We start from the raw sequence: 18,101 nt of genomic DNA, 5'->3' as shown, positions 1-18,101 counted from the left end.
ACAGAGAGGTAAATGTTTTATGTATATGTGTATCCTTTACATGGGCTAATTTTCCACAAAGTTCATATAATAAAAATCGAATAATTTCATAAATCTATGAAACAATGTACTTTGACTGAATTACTTCAGAAGCCATGAATGATCCATTGTTGGTCAGCAGATATACTAGTTATTTGTGGATATGGATTCTTATCTTGCAGCTTGTACATGCAAGTATAAAACCATGCCTCTAAAATAAATGAACATTGCTTTCCTGATTTGTAGATTAGTCAATCCCTCAGCATCTAAAAACTTCAGTATATTAGTATGTTAGGCAGTATGGTAGTGAGTCCGGTAGTGTTGGCTCCCAGGGACCTATGTTTTATCATGAGCTTGGTCTGTGCATGTTCTCCACAAATCTATTACTTTCATTTGCTTTCCTGCACTAAAAATATTATAAATATATATAAAATATAAAGTTTGGATATATACTTGCAAGCAGTTATCATTTGTCACATTTACCAACAACAAACCAGCCCTGAAGCTGCAATGTTTTATATTTTTATTTGTTTAAAATGAAAAATTATTATTATTCTTGACTCTGGGAAAGAAGAATAAATACTCTAAAATGTTTTTAGTTGTTGCAAGTTGCCCATGCATATCTATAATATTAACTGATACTTATTTGGCAGAGGTTTTGAGGTACATACACCTATCAGGCATAACTTTTAAACCACTGACAGCTAAGGTGAATAACATTTGATTATCACAATATAATGGCACTTGTCATGGGATGGGATATAATAGGGAACAACGGAACGGGCAGTTCTTGAAATTGATGTAAAGAGCAGCAGGAAAAATAGCCAAGTGTAAGGATCTGAGAAACTTTGACAAGGACAGATCTTGTGGGGTGACCCCAGTACTGTATGCAATGGTTAATACCAAAAGTGGTCTAAGTAAGGACAACCAATGGCTACAATGGGCACATGAGCATCAGAATTGGACCATGGAGCAATGCAAGAAGGTGGCATGGTCTGATGAATCATGTTTAGTCCAAGAATGAACTATGGGAAGATGTCGAGCTGGCAGAGGCATTGTGAATGGTTAATGTTCTGATTGGTGTACATCATGTCATCTGAGATATGTTTACTTGTCATCATGCCCAAACTTAGCTATCCACATAACATAAATTGGATGGCAAAATACACTCATCAGATAATAAAATACAAATCAAAGACAAAAACAAAAGAAATTTCCGATACCATAAACATTCTTCAATCATCACATTTGCCATCTAACTTTGTGACTTTATGGCAATGCTTGTATGAATTATTCTAAGATGTTGTCACTTATGCAAAGTAACGTGTGAAATCCTTTGCAACTCTTCATTTGCTCTGGGAACAATCAGTCTTGGAGTTAGTAGGCACCATTCTCCAGTCCCTCATCCGGCCCAAAGTGTTATCTTTTGTTAAGGTTGTGCAGCTGATGTCTTGCCCAAACTGGGGGTTAAAAAAAGAAAGTATATTAGAGCTTGCAAAAAATGTCAAACTAGATCTATATAATGGCTGAGTTACATCTTATATCTATTATATATTGTGTCTAATTTGTGTCTAATTAGTCTCAAAATTGTAATAACCTGCAGGATGCTGGTTACTTGCACTACTCCCAAAAGATGACTGGAAATTGTGGATAGTTTCCTGCAGTATCTGTCTTTCTCTTCCCTGAAATTCATATTCTGTTATAACAAAACAGTCTCCAACATGGCACCAAATAACTTATTAATATCAATAGCAAGAGGTATCAGAGTTTAAGGCAAAGTTGGCTACCAGTTTTTTAAACACATATATATAAATAAACAAATAAATAAAAGACACCTTTCCAGCATTAAGTTCAGAAATGGCCGCCAGAATCTGTTGTCTGGGCCCATCTGTTTTAATCCCCAGCTCCTGCAGATCTCCGTCAGTAAGAGTCAAAAAGGCCTCCATGTCTACCTGTAAATAAAACAATTAGGGAAATTTACAGAGATTAATAAATGCAAGAATGCAATTGTCGTGACTGGAAATAGAAAGTTGGCTAAAGAGGTAAACTATTCATTTCTTGCACATCTTTGTGCTTGTACTTACCATTAGATTCTTCTGCTGTAAAAGTTATTTAAATAACCAAGTACAAGAAAAAGTTACAGATTTTAGAGATGGCCATGACTATACCTCCTGTTCTTCAAAGATCGGCTGGTACTTCTCCAGGGAAAGTTTTCTTAGTATACCTGAAAGCTCATCTGTAAAAAAGGAATAAAAGTAAATATCATTGACACTTGGTTTGGAAGCAATTTAATCCACTTCTCACATATGATTTGTGTACAATTTGCTGAGTTATAGATTTATACTACAGCTCTAAGTCTTCAAGTCTCTACAGCAGGGGTGGGCAATTAATTGAAGAAACCTGAATTGTGTCAGAGGGCCACACCAATGATAACTTGAACTTAATTCTTTCTTCCATTGTAAAATGCACAAAATTATATATTTTGAATAGCAGGCAATGAATTCCATAATTTTTGTGTTATGTCTTTTGCCTTGGCACCATCACCAAACTTTCTTGCCTTTTCAAAAACATCCGCTACAGACGTGGGTGTGCTCGGATTGGCTTTTCTTTTCTGCGCCGCATTCTTCTCATATTTATAATGGCAAAAGGGATGTTTGGATTTCAGGTGATAAATTAAACCCAACGTGGAGAAACTCTTTGCGAATACACCCCCTCTTGAAATCTCAGCATTGCATGTTTTGCAAATCGCTATCCGTGGGTCTTTCTCCGAGATATTGAAATAAGCCCACACCGCAGACATGTTGGCTCTTATCCAGAAAACCGTGTGCTGGCCGCACTTTTTAATTGCGTCATTACAATTGTGTTTCGGCCGTGTTGTTTCTGTGATTTAGGTATTTCGGCCGAAATTTTCGTTGGCCGAATTTTCGGTGCATCCCTATAATTTATGATTGGCCTGACGCGGGCCGGACAGGGATGTACAAAGAGGCCTGGATGTGGCCAGAGGGCCATAGTTTGCCCAGGTCTGCTCTACAGGCTACAGGTGTTTGAAGTGCCATCTTCAGGTCGCTTCTCCGAAGTCTTATGTGGCCTGGGATTAGTGACGGGAAGTTCGGTTCTTTTCCACGAACCGGTTCTTTCGGACAGTTCGTTTTAATGAACCAGTTCAATAATCCAGTTCACCGGTTCTTTCACGCCCTGACGTAATTCTACAGTATTACTTATTGTTAACAGACTAAGGAGCCGACTTTCCCTCGATCATGTTGACATGATGTGTTCCTTAACAAGAACATGTAAAACAATAGAAAGAAAGCAAAAAAGATTTGCTGACAGTTTAAAAGGTTCAAAGTTAAATGTAGCCTATAGGCTATGTTCTATACAATAGCCTAATTGCTGCAGGCGGCTTTTGCTCTGTACTTTTTTGTTTGTTTGCACACATTGTTAAAGGTTTTCAGCTACAAAACACGATGTAGCGTAATGTTTAAGCTTATTATGTATAAGCTTGTTCAAAAATGACAGAAACAATAAATGTTACTGAAAAATAACGTCTGTCTCATTAAACCATTTAAATAAACGAATATTCGAATATTCGTTTTTTGTAAGCTCAAATATTCGAATGTGATATTTGCGGAAAACGCCCATCCCTAGTTTTGAGGTACATACACCTATCAGGCATAACTTTTAAACCACTGACAGGTAAGGTGAATAACATTTGATTATCACATTATAATGGCACTTGTCATGGGATGGGATATAATAGGGAACAAGTGAACGGGCAGTTCTCGAAATTGATGTAAATAGCAGCAGGAAAAATAGCCAAGTGTAAGGATCTGAGAAATTTTGACAAGGACAGATCGTGTGGGGTGACCCCAGTATGCAATGGTTAATACCAAAAGTGACATAGTCATAGTCCAAATTGGTATATGGAGATCAAGCTCCAGACAAACCTACAAGGTAAAACAGACATGATTCTGGCTAATGTATGTTAGGATCTTGTATAGTCACATTATGGTGTGAAGGAATGTACTCTCATTCACACTAAATGGATCAGTTTATTTGCACTTACCTTCGTCAGTGATGGTGCCACTGCTGGAACCACCACTACTTTTAGAACATGGCTGGGAGGAAGCAGAAGATAATTCACCAATTACAGGCTTGGGAGTTGGAGATGGCGATGGAGTCAAGGTTGGGGATGTACTCTTAGATGTGGAGGAGTTGCCAGACTGCGGCCTCTTTTTCAGATCAACCTTCTGTGGAGATTGTAAGCTAGTGTTAGACTGATGGAAATGAATAATACTCATAAGAAACACTGGCTTGGTACAGTTAATATTTAGTAGTTTCCAACAAAAATACAAACACCACATTTGTATATTTTTTACAGTTCCTTTTGAAAATACAGGAATGCATTTTTTTTTTTTTTTTGCTATACAGTTTGGCTTTAAGATCAAAAAAAGAATATGAGGCAATAGACCAGGATTTTACCTTTCAGTTCCAGATTTTTACATCTAGATGTGTAAACAAAATCTCATATTTTTTCCACAATCAATATATACTAGACATGTGACTGGTGTTTCCTGTTGCACAGATGTGCTGCCCTGATTGAATTTTTAAACAATCAACAGGTCTAAATGTCTTCAATTGGTTTGAGCCCTGGGTTTCTTTAGTGAAGCATGGGAGACGTAATATAATGGCTTCTCACATCCAGAAGAGGAGACTGAAAGGAGAAAACCAGTAAAAAAAAAAAAAAAAAAAAAACAATAAAAAAAGTTTTATTGATTTTAACACAATCTGATCCTTTATACTTTTTTCAGCAAAATTTACTGGTGCTGTTTTCTAAACTGTTCTAGATATAATAGGTATAAAGGCCAGCAAATGAAAGTTAATATTCTGATCTAATTGTCTCGTATTCATCTTTTGATCTTAAATCCAAATGTTTTTGTATAGCAAAAACAAAAGACCTGGTCTTGCTTTTCCAATACTTTTAGAGGGGACTTTTACATACATGCAAATGCAACAGATAGTCCAATAAAGAAGCACACAGGCTAGGAGTTTCAGTTAATCTTAACGTCAAACAACAAAATGCTGGAACAATTTATCTCTCTGATGATTAAGCTACCATATTCATATAAAACATATATTGGTTTTGAAGGGCCCTGTGTGTGCCAAGAAAATATTCCCCACAACCATCAGGCCAGCAACAGTCAGAACCTGTTGACACGGGGTTGGTTAAGGCCACATGTCACATTTGAAATGTGGAATCCTGCAAACTGATTGTGTTTTTCCCTATCCTGATTTGTCCAGTTTCAGTAGGGCTGAATTCAAACTACTGTCTATATAGATAGCCATAGAAAGACTACTTGATGTTCAACAAAAATAGACCAGTAATGTACAGCTACAGTATTTAAAGATATAATGTAAGCTATTGTATCACCATAATCATACAGTACACAATTGGTAAAATGTTCACTAAGTTTAACATCAACAAAAATGAGCTTAGAATCTGAGTCAAGTTCAAAATAAACCAGAGCCTAAAGACCAAATTAGTGAGTAAATTCATTCATTCATTCATTCATTTTATTAATTTAGTAAATTAATTAAATATAAAATCAATGAAATCATAAAATGAACACATACTGTCATACTTCACATGACACTTGATTCAGTGTCTCTACAGTGATGTTTATAATTGTGTGAAGAATTTCATTTAACATCTACTTGCCTAAGAGTCATCCACCATTTCATATCTGTTTTTAAAAACATGCTTATTATTTAAGGGCAATGTAAAAATAGATTAAATTATTTTGTATCTTGTGATAAGGAAAAAATATCAGCAGGTCAATACCCATCTGGAGTGCAAGTCACTGGTTACTAGGCTTTGGTTGCTTTGAATGCTGGGCAGGCTAACGTCAGGCACGGTGGGCAGGGGTGTAGAGGTTGATGCCTCAGGTGGTGGTGCTTTGACATCAAGCAGGCCTGCAGCCCTCTTCCTTTGGGCAGCAATTTGAGACAGTACACTATCAGATGCACTGCCTCCTGAGTAGAGTTAAATGAAACAACATAGTTAATTCAATTTAGAAAAGTTCCTTGAAGCAACCCTGATGTTTTAACAAAATCTAATCTGCTGCAAAATAGGAAGCACTGTACAGTATTCATACCCACTGAACTATTTCACATTTTCACAAGTTTCCGGCAAATTTCCGGTAAATTTCCTGAAACTTTCCACGGGAACTTAATCTGCGGAATCTTGGGAATATTCAAAATTGGAATCTTACGTGAATTTATGGAAATTTTACACGAATTTATGGGAATTATTTGGAAATATAGGGAAATGTATATAAACTATATCATATACAAACATAAATAAATATTTTGTTTGGTCATAAGCAGACATGCATGCAAGGTAATACAAATTTTAAAAATGACATCTTGACTGATTTAATTGTAAGTAGAGCTTTAACTGATTCTTTCATTGAGTAACACAAAAGCATAATAAACATTATTATGCTTGTAATAAACATAATAAACTTAATAATTGTAATAAACATATTTCCCTATGATTGCTGTAAAATGAAAGCATCCCCCACCCTTGCCCTTCTAAAAAAAAGTCCTTATCAAAATGTAAAATGAAGCATTTTTTTCTCAAGCTTATTAGGTCTCTTCTTCTGTGGTAGTCAAGGCCTGGAAAATGGAGGTGACACCCCCCCCCCACCCCCAAGTGATATATGGAGGATTTTTATTTTCATTTCATGGGGAGTGAGTGTGTGTGTGTGTGGGGGGGGGGGCTCCCATCAAATTATCTGTGCATGTGTAACACTCCTTACTTACTGCTTATTAAGAGTTAGTAAGGTAATTATTAAGTTTAGGTTTTGGGTACAATTAAGAATATAGAATAAGGTAATGCAGAATAAGGCATTAATATGTGCTTAATAAGTACTAATAAATAGGCAATATTCTATTAATATTCATGCTAATAAGCACCTATTTAAATGACCCTAAAATAAAGTGTTACTGTGCATGTTATGGAAGAATGCAAGTACCTGCAGGGGGTTTGGCCTCAATGGCCCTCCAGTAAGCAGTGTGCTGTGTGCAAGTATGCAACTTAAATTGCATTAAATCTTGTTGTTTTAAACAAAATTATGCTGCAAGATTTTTTTTAACTACATTTAAGTTCCTTGTTATAGGCAACTCTGAATTTTTTTTTTAATTCCCAGTTAATTTCCATATATTACTGTTAATTCCCATATATTCCCATCAACTCCCATGATGGAAAGTTTCCAGCCTTGAAAATTCCTGGAACTTACACCAACACAAAGTGGCACATAATTGTAAAAAAAAAATGATAAAAGTTGTCCACTTCTTTTTTCTTTTTTTACAAATAAATATCTGAAAAATGTGGTGTGCATTTGTATTCAGCCCCACTGAGTCAATACTTTGTAGAACCACATTTTGCTGCAATTACAGCTGCAAGTCTTTTGGGGTTTGTCTCTACCAGCTTTGCACCTCTAGAGAGTGAAATTTTTTTTTGAAACTTCTTTGCAAAATAGCTCAGATGGCGAGCATCTGTGAACAGCGATTTTCAAGTCTCGCCACAGATTCTCAATTGGATTTAGGTCTGGACTTTGACTGGGCCGTTCTGACACATGAACATGCTTTGATCTAAACCACTCCATTGTAGCTCTGAATGTATGTTTAGGGCAATTGTCTTGATAGAAGGTGAACCTCAGCTCAAGTCTCATCTCTTTTGCAGACTCTAACAGGTTTTCATCTAAGTATTTGGCTCCATCCATCTTCCCATCAACTCTGACCAGCTTCCCTGTCCCTGCTGAAGAAAAGCATCCCTACAACATGATGCTGCCACCACCATGTTTCACGGTGGGGATGGTGTGTTCAGGGTGATGTGCAGTGTCAGGTTTCCGCCACACATAACGTTTTGAATTTTAGCCAAAAAGTTCAATTTTGGTCTCATCTGACCAGAGCATCTTCTTCCACATGCTTGCTGTATCCCCCACATGGCTTGTCACAAACTGCAAACAGGATTTCTTATGCATTTCTTACAACAACGGCTTGTTGGTTTCACTGGATTTTAGTTAGGGGTATCAGAGTTAAAGTTAGCACTGGCATTCAAACTTTAAATATTGTTTCTTCAAGAACTCTGGGAGAGTAAATCACAAACTCCACTTTCACATGCTTTAAACCAGCTATTTCATTAGATTATCAATTTTGCTTAAGAGACTAATTCTGTTTATATTTAGCTTTTTAAAGAATCATCATATTAATAAATCAGGAGCAGTTTTATACATGTGAACGAGCTTATAAAATGGCATATAATATATAATGTGATGCAATCTAACCGATTTCTCAAAGAAATATTTGATATAGTTGGGCTAAATTCCAAATGGCTTCTTTCTATTTGACTTGTGCACAGTAAAGCAAAAGCTTGTTGCAAAAGTATGTTGTCATGCAAGAGCACAATATTCTAGCCTGGTCTCACTTCTGCCACATAACAGCACAGAGAACGTGAGGGCAGTACCAATTTGCACAGCGGATGTACTGTATTCATACCATGTGTGGTATGCACATATTCAAAGACTGTCTTCAGTTTCGTAAAATCTGAGCTCATAGAGACATGCATGGTGACATTATGCAGCTGGGCCAGAGCACAACACAGGCTCAAAAATCTGCTAATAGCTGTCAATCACCTCTGTGGCCAAGAGGATGCACAGAGGTTGTAAGATTGATTGGAAAGTTAAATGTGTGAAAACGCTACTACTACTACTACTACTACTACTACTACTACTAATAATAATAATAATAATAATAATAATAGACTATTTATTTGTGAGGAAATGCTGATTAATAATTGAATCAAATAGAACTATGCAGGAAGATCCCAAACGTTGTGTGCATAATCAATAAAGGCAAAAATGAGCTGCTTTTTTTTTATTCCAATGATTATATTGTGTTTGGGTGTACCTGATCGGTTATGCATGTCTGACGTATGGCGATTGATCCCTCCTACTCCATTGGAACCCCCTGATGAATGAGGTGAGTTATAGTTGCCTGAGTTGGAGGGAGACGTGGATGGAACCTTACTGATACTGGGAAACTTCATGGATCTGCTCACTACTCGACTTATGGATGTCTAAATCATCAACAGAAAACAGATACAGTTGTTTGGGAAAATAAAAATGCTAACTGACTCAAGTTCAGCACCAACATTACTGAACCCCTTTTGTACAAATGTCTTCATTTTATTGCAGGCATTTACGTTTTACAGCATGTAACGTATTACTTCTTCTAGTCATTCTATACAGCAACATCAGTAAGACACATCTTAATGATGACCCACACTATAAAATTTTTTTATATCCATCTATTTTTTGCTTACAAAGGTAAAATGTAAGCACAATATATAATATCACTTCTATGAGCAATAATTTGTCATGTCATAACCTTATGGCTGTTCAAAAACCAAAAAATAAAACAGCTAAATAGCAAAACAAATGTGTTGTGAGCAGTATTGCAATTCAAAGGTATTTTAAGTCATGTTTTTTCCACCTGGCTTAAATCTTAACATAGACCATACAAGGCCATATAAGACACTTACAATATCAGAGTTTCCACTGGTGTTGAAGTTGGCTTTGCTTGGTCTCTGAGGCATAGTCAGACGAGACTGCTCACTTGTCTTGCCTCCCTCTTTCAAAATCCGTGAGCGGTCTGAGTTCCATGGCTCAAAATTAGATGGAGGCAGAAAGGGCGGAATAACCGCTTTAAGTTTGTCATTCGGCAGGCGAGTCAGAGGTGCACCGTTTCTCAGCTAAATGGAGAGATAGTTATACTTATCGCAAAAGAAAGATATAAATCCATGAGAGGTCATGAAAATGCTTACCATTGTAGTTATGAGAAAGTCATCTTTGTCGCTGCTGTTTCTGCCAAGACCTTCAAAAATCACAGAATACCAAAACTGACTTATATTCTTCATAAATCTTGTACGTTTTAACTTGCAAGTAAGTTTTTACTCATAGCTGAATCCATCCAGCAGTTTATGTAGTGAAATATCCTACATGTTTAGCATTGCCTCATTTTCTTTAACATAAAATCAAATGAAATTACATATTTTTCCAGCAGGGCTGATTATAAACAAGAAATATCAATCGAAACAAGTATTACTTCAATGAAGGGCAATCCGCAAAATCATGAACAGCAGCTTACCGCTGTCTTTACTCTTATCAGTCCATGCAATGGTCAGGCCATCCAAAGGTGCTCCAGCAGGAGAAACAATTGTACCACTTTGTTCGGTGCTGTTCGTGTCTGTTCTGTTTTCTGCCTTCATGGTAGCATCCAAGAGAACCCCTGGGTTATCATGGAATGGAGCTAAGCGATTGGCAGGGAGACCATGCCTTAGTGTGTGTGTTAGCTTCAGTCTACGAAATCGATTGGACATGCGGTTCCACCATGACTAAAGTGGAAGAGAGGATTAGAAAGAGAACAAAAAGAATTGATCGTAAGGTTGCCTGAAAGCCTGTGCAATATCTGTTTTTAAGGGGCCATTATCCAGCTAAGTAAGATCATTCGTAATGACGTAAACTATGGTGAGGCAGGTTTAGAGACAAGTTATTAACAGAAATTAAATGTGCACAAAGCCCCACCTTTAGGCCTCCTTTATCATCTGGTGGTGCAAGCACACTGGGAGACAGGTGTTTCTTGGTGGAGAACTTGTCTCTGTGCTTACTCTTGTCTTTATCTACCATCATACACACAGCAGCCAACAGTCTCACTAATTCAGTGTCTTGAGTAAAATAGAGAAGAAATGGGAGAGAAAAGAAATTGGGTTTTTATATATTCACTCAAGAAAAAAAGTGTGATTTTTAAGTTTACAAAGCAGTACCTCACAATAAGAACATTTCACACTACCTGGGTCATTTAATAGCATGACTAGGTCAAAGGCTGTGTATCCATTCTTGGCTCTTAGGTTTACATCAGCTCCCTGACTCAGCAAATATTTCACCACATCTTTATTCCTGTAAGGGAAAAAAACAGCACAACAAAATTTTACTAAACACAATCTTTTTTTGTGTGTGGCTAAGATAGTAAAAAAATGGCAAAAAGGTTTGGTCATATTTTTGTTTTGTTTTTATAAGTAAATAACCAGTATACATACAAAGTCAGAGATTCAAGCCTTACCCATGATATGTTGCCTGCATTAGAGCTGTCCAGCCATGGACCCCATCCTGTTTGTCTATTTCTGCATTCCTCTCAACCAGAAGCTGCACCACTTCCAACAGTCCGCTCACAGCTGCAATCATTAAAGGTGATGCCCCATCTGCATTAGCCATGTTCACTTGGGATGGATCCTCCTCTAGTATCTCCTTCACCAGTTGTGAATTCCCTATAACACCCACACAGACAATTCTTTTATTGTTAATACAAAATGATATGAATAAATATATGATCAGTGAAGCCCTATTCATTGGGTTATATTAAAACCTTCATCATCCTCAGGAGTCCTCACCTAACTTTAAAGCGCTGAAAACATCAGGCCTTTTCTTCTCATCATCTAGTGGGAAAAGGAGAGAAAGAAAAATACCAGAAAAATAATGGAAATATTTACAGTATTAAGTATATTTATAATCACCATTTTTTAAACGCACGTCAAACATGTGAATACATGAGTGCTACTTGCTCGTTTTGAGAGTTTGGCTTATATATACACACACAGTATATATATATATATATATATATATATATATATATATATATATATATATATATATATATATATATATATATATATATAAACAGTAATATTATATGACTATTAATATAAATAATATAATATTATGACATTCTACTAATACTTTTGTTTATGTAACATTTGTGGGATTTCTGAATTCTGATTACTTTAAAATAGAAACAATATTCCCCTCTTCCTATTTCAGTGAATTTAAGTCAGTGTATCCTCCAGTTTGCAAAAAAAAAAATCCCTTTTTTAAACATCTTTGTTCTTGTGTGAAACAACAACAAATTGACAGCACAATTTCCTGTACTTTGAAAGTGACGGACAATAATATTGCTCGGCACACAGCACTATGCACATTACTCGGAGTACACCAATCAGTGAAGCATGGTGGTGGTAGCACCAAGTAGTTAAATGTAGTTAAATGAATGTATATAACGGTAAAAATTGTAACAGAGGTTCAAAAGTAAAGCTAGAATGTCTCTGAGACCCTCTAATGGTAGGCTGCAGAAGAATTTGAATCCTCACGCTTTCCAATTTAAATTAATGGAACACAAGGTTCCTTTTTACAGGGACAAAACATCCTTTTTATGCTACATTTCCACAAATTATTTTAGGAATAGATTGCTGTTGTTTTTACAAGTTTAACTGATACATTTCAGTTGGTACACTAGATTAGCTACTTAATCTTACATTACTGTCAATTCCATGTCAGCTAACTAACAAATAGTAGGACAGCAAAATAGCATTTTACATTTTAAATGTTTACTGTTAAATTGTTTACTGTCACTGAGACAGTGTCTGATGTGCCATCTTAATTTGTAATAGCTCTCAATATATATGCTTACTGGAATGAAGCAAGGGATAGGTGTAAGTCAGACCCTCTCTGACTGGCCATTTCTACAGCACATGACTTACAGTATGTCTCCAAGATCTCAACTGTGTAAACCTCTGGATCTATTTCTGTCCTACTGTGCAAAACTTAGTCATGATTGCAACATTCAGTTTGACCAAATTTAGGCAATGATCAGACTAGGCTGGTGACAACTTAGTCACCAAATTTAGGCAAACATCTTGATGCATGCAAGATGAATGCAAGCCAATCCTAAAATATAAACCCAAGAGTGTCTTCTACAAGAGGTCAACATGCATACAGATGGTGTCTGGTTGAATGCTGAGGTCACCAGTACAGATTAGATACACAGCTACCCAGATCATTTAATATCATATTAGCAAACAGAATGTCATCCCCCATCCATTTTCCTTCCATCTACCAATCTTACCTGGTTGTGGACGAACTGTGGTAATGGAATCCAAATAATTCTTCACCTCTTTTTGCTTAAGATGCAGTGCCACTTCAAAAGCTGTTTTGGACAGAACATTAAGATGATCAGGATCAGCACCTCTCTCCACTAGCTGCTGAGCTATACTAGCCTTCCCACTTAATGTGGCTAACATTAGAGCACTCCAACCCGTGGTCTTCTGTGAAAAGTTTACGTCAGCTCCCCACTCCAAAAGCAGTCTGACCATTGCCTCATGACCGTGCTGAGCACTAACCAATAAAGAGGTGATATCCAAGAAATTCTTTCCATTATCACTGTGGTTAATGTTGTTCCCATTAGCATTTCTTTCAGCTGCGGAAAGGTGGTCAAAGTCATCCACAAATGCTCCATGCTCAAGAAGGAGTTTGGCAACATGTGTGTGGTTCCCACGTGCTGCCATCGTAAGTACACTAGCTCCCATGCGATTCCTGCCATTCATCTCTGCTCCATTCTCGAGCAAAATGTGAGACACATTCAAATGGCCAAACCTGTACAAAAAACAGGGTATGTCAATCAACAGAGGTCTGGAAATTGAGTTCTTATACTATAAAGTCATTAGAAAAAAATTAAGAAATAATGTACATGCATATCTAGCTAACTAGCTATGCGTTTGAAAACACCACTTATGGAAAATGCGGCATAAATTAGCTGTTTAATGATATGGTGCATCATACTGCATAGTCTTTGTTTCACACAATACAATTTACATAGTGCACTTCAAATGGTCCCCTAAAGCTCCAAACCTTTCTAGTCCTTATTCTACAACCAGATAATCAGATAAACATGGTAAGAGCACACTTGTAATTATGAGCTGCACCTTCCACCAAAACCAGCTGATAAATTCTCTCTCAGTCTCATTTCTGTCTGTCTCATGGACATTACATGTTGGATGACAAACAACTTTCTTCAACTGCGTCCAAATGAAACTAAAGTTACTCTATTTGGTCATCCTTAGCCTATAAAATTACTTGGCATCTTTCTAGGATTCTGTGAAATCGAATTATTTTCACAACACTCATACATTCATTTCTTTTCATGTAGATTATTGTAATTCCCTTTATTATGGAAACATTTAGTCAACTTTGTTGTGCCATCAGCTGCTAGGCTTCTAAAAGTTACCAAGAAAAGGGAAAGCATCTTCCTCATCCTTGTTGGTTGAATACAGGTATATACAGAACAGAATTGAACCATTCCACAATCAGATAGCTGACTAGGCCTTTTCTAATGTTGTGACAAATTTGTGGAATAGCTTACCACATTGTTTATAAATCATCCCCCACAATATTTCAAATATGTAAAATTTAAAGTCTCCATTTTTTTGCTTTTGTCAATTTTTTTGGGCTTTGTTTTTGATGTCTCCCTATTGAATGATTAAAACTACTTGATTTCTTAAATGTGATATTTTTCCATTTATTTCCTCTTAATCTTATACTGAATTGATTGTTCGGAGTGACATGTTGGATGACACTTGCTTTATTTTAAATGTGACATAAAAATAAAGCTTCCTTGACTTGACTTGTGAAATCCCATAGTGCAGCAGCAAACACCAAATGTATTCTAAATTGTTTATTATTCAAAAATAAAAAAGTTTAAAAAAAATAAATAAAAAGAGTTTTTCAAAAAAAAAATTAAAAATGTTTTGAATTTAACATGTTGCTCAAAAAATACTGAGAATTTAACTAAACTGAAATATTGTTATTGTTAAATTCTGAAATACACAGTTACAGCCATCAATCAATATACTTTATATGTTATGCTGCTATCAAGAATGAAAAAAAGAATATTATGTAAAAGTCAAAGGGTTGCAATAACTATAGTAAAAATATGATAATGTAGTGCCACTAAATAATTCACACCACCACTGATATTCACAACGCAACACTGATATTCACAACACAACACAACACAGATATTCACAACACTGATATTCACAACACAACACAGATATTCACAACACAACACAACTGATATTCACAACACAACACTGATATTCACAACACAACACAGACATTCACACCACAACACTACACAACACTAATATTCACAACACAACACAACATAGTACACAACACAGTATAAGTAAACAGAGTCCACAGTCCTACCTCGCTGCCTGCATTAACGGTGTCCAGCCATAATTATTTCTGCTGTCCACAGACGCCCCTTTTCTCAGTAAGAACCGAACTAGATGTTCGTGTCCACCGGCAGCTGCGAAGTGTAAGGCTGTGTTCCCTTCTTCATCGGTACAATCGACGGGTACAAGCGGCAGTCCTCCCCGCACCACGTCCACACTGCAGTCCGAATCGTTCCCAACAGGCTCCAGAAAGCTCTTTGCAGTCTCACAGTCGCCTTCATCACAAGCACGAAACAACAACAGGGAATTCGCTGGGACTCCGAAATTCATGTCGAAATGTTCAGTAAAACCGCAGTTTTTTTCTTGTTTTATGTATCGGTGCGTACAGTAACGACATCATCGGCATACAGTGATGTTGTAAACCGTAGCAGCAGGAAAACACATGTCAACAATCAGTAAATGTTACACTACTTAAAAACTTTTTCCCCTGTAACGTCTGCGCATGCTCATTAAGAGGTCATTCCCGAGCCAGTTCCGTTAGTCAAAATACATGGTTGGTGACGTCATAAAAAACATCCAATAGAATTTCGTCAGTAATTAGTGAGATGAGATGCAAATATAGAGGATTTGCATAATAGCTGCACAATTATTGACATTACATTAATAATGACGTTAGTACAGTGGGGCTGAGATTAACGGGGACAACATGCATATGTTGTTATGTTTGTGGTCCGTCTCATTCAAGTAGGCTACTCTGTAGATTTCTTAAACTTAGTAATGCATGTCATGTCAAGTCAAGCCAAGTCAAGTCAGGACAAAAAAAAGTGCAGGACAAAAAAATACAAGACATCACACAAAAGACAATACACAAAAACAGCATCGACCAGTGTAAATACTGTATGTTCAACAATATTGCGTGTGCAGAAATCTTGGAATGAACACAATATTATAGCAGCAGTTACATGAGGTAATTTTATGCAAAACAGCAATCAACTAAAATGTGAGAGAGCATGTGCCAAGAGCACAAACTGTGCAAAACATCATTGTAAACAGTTTGATATTTGGTGTAGGTCATTGCAGTCCATACAGTTGATTGTGCGTGTGTGTGTGTGTGTGTGTGTGTGTGTGTGTGTGTGTGTGTGTGTGTGTGTGTGTGTGTGTGTGTGTTTTGTGCTCGATACAGTTCAGTTTAATTACTGAGGAGTCTGATGGCTTGTGGAAAGAATAAATGTGTGATAGACTTGTGAAGTATTAATATTCCCTATTTATTTTATCTTCGATTTACAGCAGCATCCAGTGATGCTGTCACTAATTAGTACAATACCTGACACTAATACATCTGACAAGGACACAGGACATTTGACCATCAAATTTGATCATTTATATGTGGTTGTTGAACATGCCTTTACAGACTTAGTTTCCCCTTGTGCAGTAATAAAACCCTGATGCTTTCTGGGAAAACATTCCACTTGATTTTAAAGTGTTGCTTTGGGGACTTGTGCACTTTCCATCCTAAGGCCTGGGGTGCAGTCGGCATTTAAATTCATTTGCATTCATGTTCAGTTCATGTGAGGTCAGGGTTCTCTTCAAGGCATTCAAGTCCAAAACACCACTGTTGGGCTTTTAATCTTGGTTGACCTTGCGCTCTGGTCCCAGCATCTAAAAAATAAAAAAAAACAAATTTTCAGTACAGTATATGTGACTAATAAAATCTTCTTCTTCACTGTGTTTAACAGGTTTAGTAACATGCCTCCATCAACAAGTATATGATTTGGCTTTGTCTGATATGGCCAGAATTTGTGGTGGCCACCCTGATCTAGCACTAAATTTGCTAAATCTGCGCAAATTTGCGTAAAATCTTTCAACCTCACACCTACTAGCACCCCTACAGCTCCATTGTTCTCATGCTTTTGTTATGCAAACACCCCCATCACCTGTGAGGCCTGGCCATTTGTTCACTCAGAGTAGCTCAGGTCCAAGGCAAGCCAAACCTCTGTGTGACATGGAATCCTTCATGGCCTATCTATACAAAATAGTCTGTTTTATTTATAAAAAATTGTGTGCTGTTTGTCATTGCCATAGTACATATCATATTTATATAACCCTTGTGCAGACCTGGGGTCTATTTGACTCATCTGGAAAGTTTAATGTGTCATAACTTGGGTTTCCTTCCACATATTTGCCTGAAATTTACCAGGATTGTTCCAAATAAAGTAAAATTTGCAATTAAAATTAATTTTGTCTATTTTTGTTGAACTATGTGTTCGTAAAATAAATACATTCCTCCTCAAGTCCTCCCGAATTAATTTGACCCGGCTACATTTAGTGGGGCAATAGGTCACACTTTTGCCCTTTTCAGTGCAATGAACATACATACAGACACAAAAATGCACACATAAAATGTCCACTAACACACGCACCCAAAACACACACACACACACACACACACACACACACACACACACACACACACACACACACACACACACACACACACACACACACATGCGCACACACACAAATTGGGCATTGCATTTCATTAGGCCTCCAGAAAAACAAGGCCACACATTTGTAAACATTTCACACTTTTGATATGCCTAGCAGAGGAGTGTGTATGGAACAGTAAGAGTGTGTATGAGACATGAGGAGTGTGTATGAATCAGTGAGAGTGTGTATGAGACATGAGGAGTTTGTCTGAGACATGAGGAGTGGGCATGGAATAGTAAGAGTGTGTATGAGATATGAGGAGTGTGTATGAGACATGAGGAGTGTGTATGGAACAGTAAGAGTGTGTATGAGACATGAGGAGTGTGTTTGGAACAGAGAGAGTGTGTATGAACCATGAGGAGTGTGCATGGAATAGTAAGAGTGTGTATGAGACATGAGGAGTGTGTATGAGGCATGAGGAGTGTGTATTTGACATGAAGAGTGTGTATGAGTCATGAGGAGTGTGTAT

The 18,101-nt window shown here is 37.0% G+C and overlaps 1 protein-coding gene across 1 annotated transcript; it reads right to left on the bottom strand.

Annotated features, from left to right (window-relative positions):
- Nucleotides 1-524: 524 nt before the first annotated feature.
- LOC113661991 (ankyrin repeat and SAM domain-containing protein 6-like) lies at nt 525-15,671 on the bottom strand. The gene is made up of 16 exons (XM_027176569.2): nt 15,177-15,671; nt 13,036-13,562; nt 11,528-11,572; nt 11,200-11,404; nt 10,930-11,036; nt 10,665-10,804; nt 10,228-10,474; nt 9,905-9,954; nt 9,623-9,832; nt 8,989-9,157; nt 5,858-6,048; nt 4,082-4,265; nt 2,187-2,254; nt 1,854-1,970; nt 1,616-1,700; nt 525-1,478 (listed from the first exon to the last, which is right to left on the bottom strand). The coding sequence occupies exons 1-16, from the start codon at nt 15,473-15,475 to the stop codon at nt 1,438-1,440; spliced, it is 2,685 nt and encodes an 894-aa protein (XP_027032370.1). The 5' UTR covers nt 15,476-15,671; the 3' UTR covers nt 525-1,437.
- Nucleotides 15,672-18,101: the final 2,430 nt, after the last annotated feature.

Source organism: Tachysurus fulvidraco, chromosome 25, assembly GCF_022655615.1.
Source record: "Tachysurus fulvidraco isolate hzauxx_2018 chromosome 25, HZAU_PFXX_2.0, whole genome shotgun sequence".
NCBI classification, from domain to species: domain Eukaryota; kingdom Metazoa; phylum Chordata; class Actinopteri; order Siluriformes; family Bagridae; genus Tachysurus; species Tachysurus fulvidraco.
The sequence above is the reverse complement of the archived record's forward strand: the minus strand, read 5'-3'. Positions and strand labels throughout refer to the sequence as shown.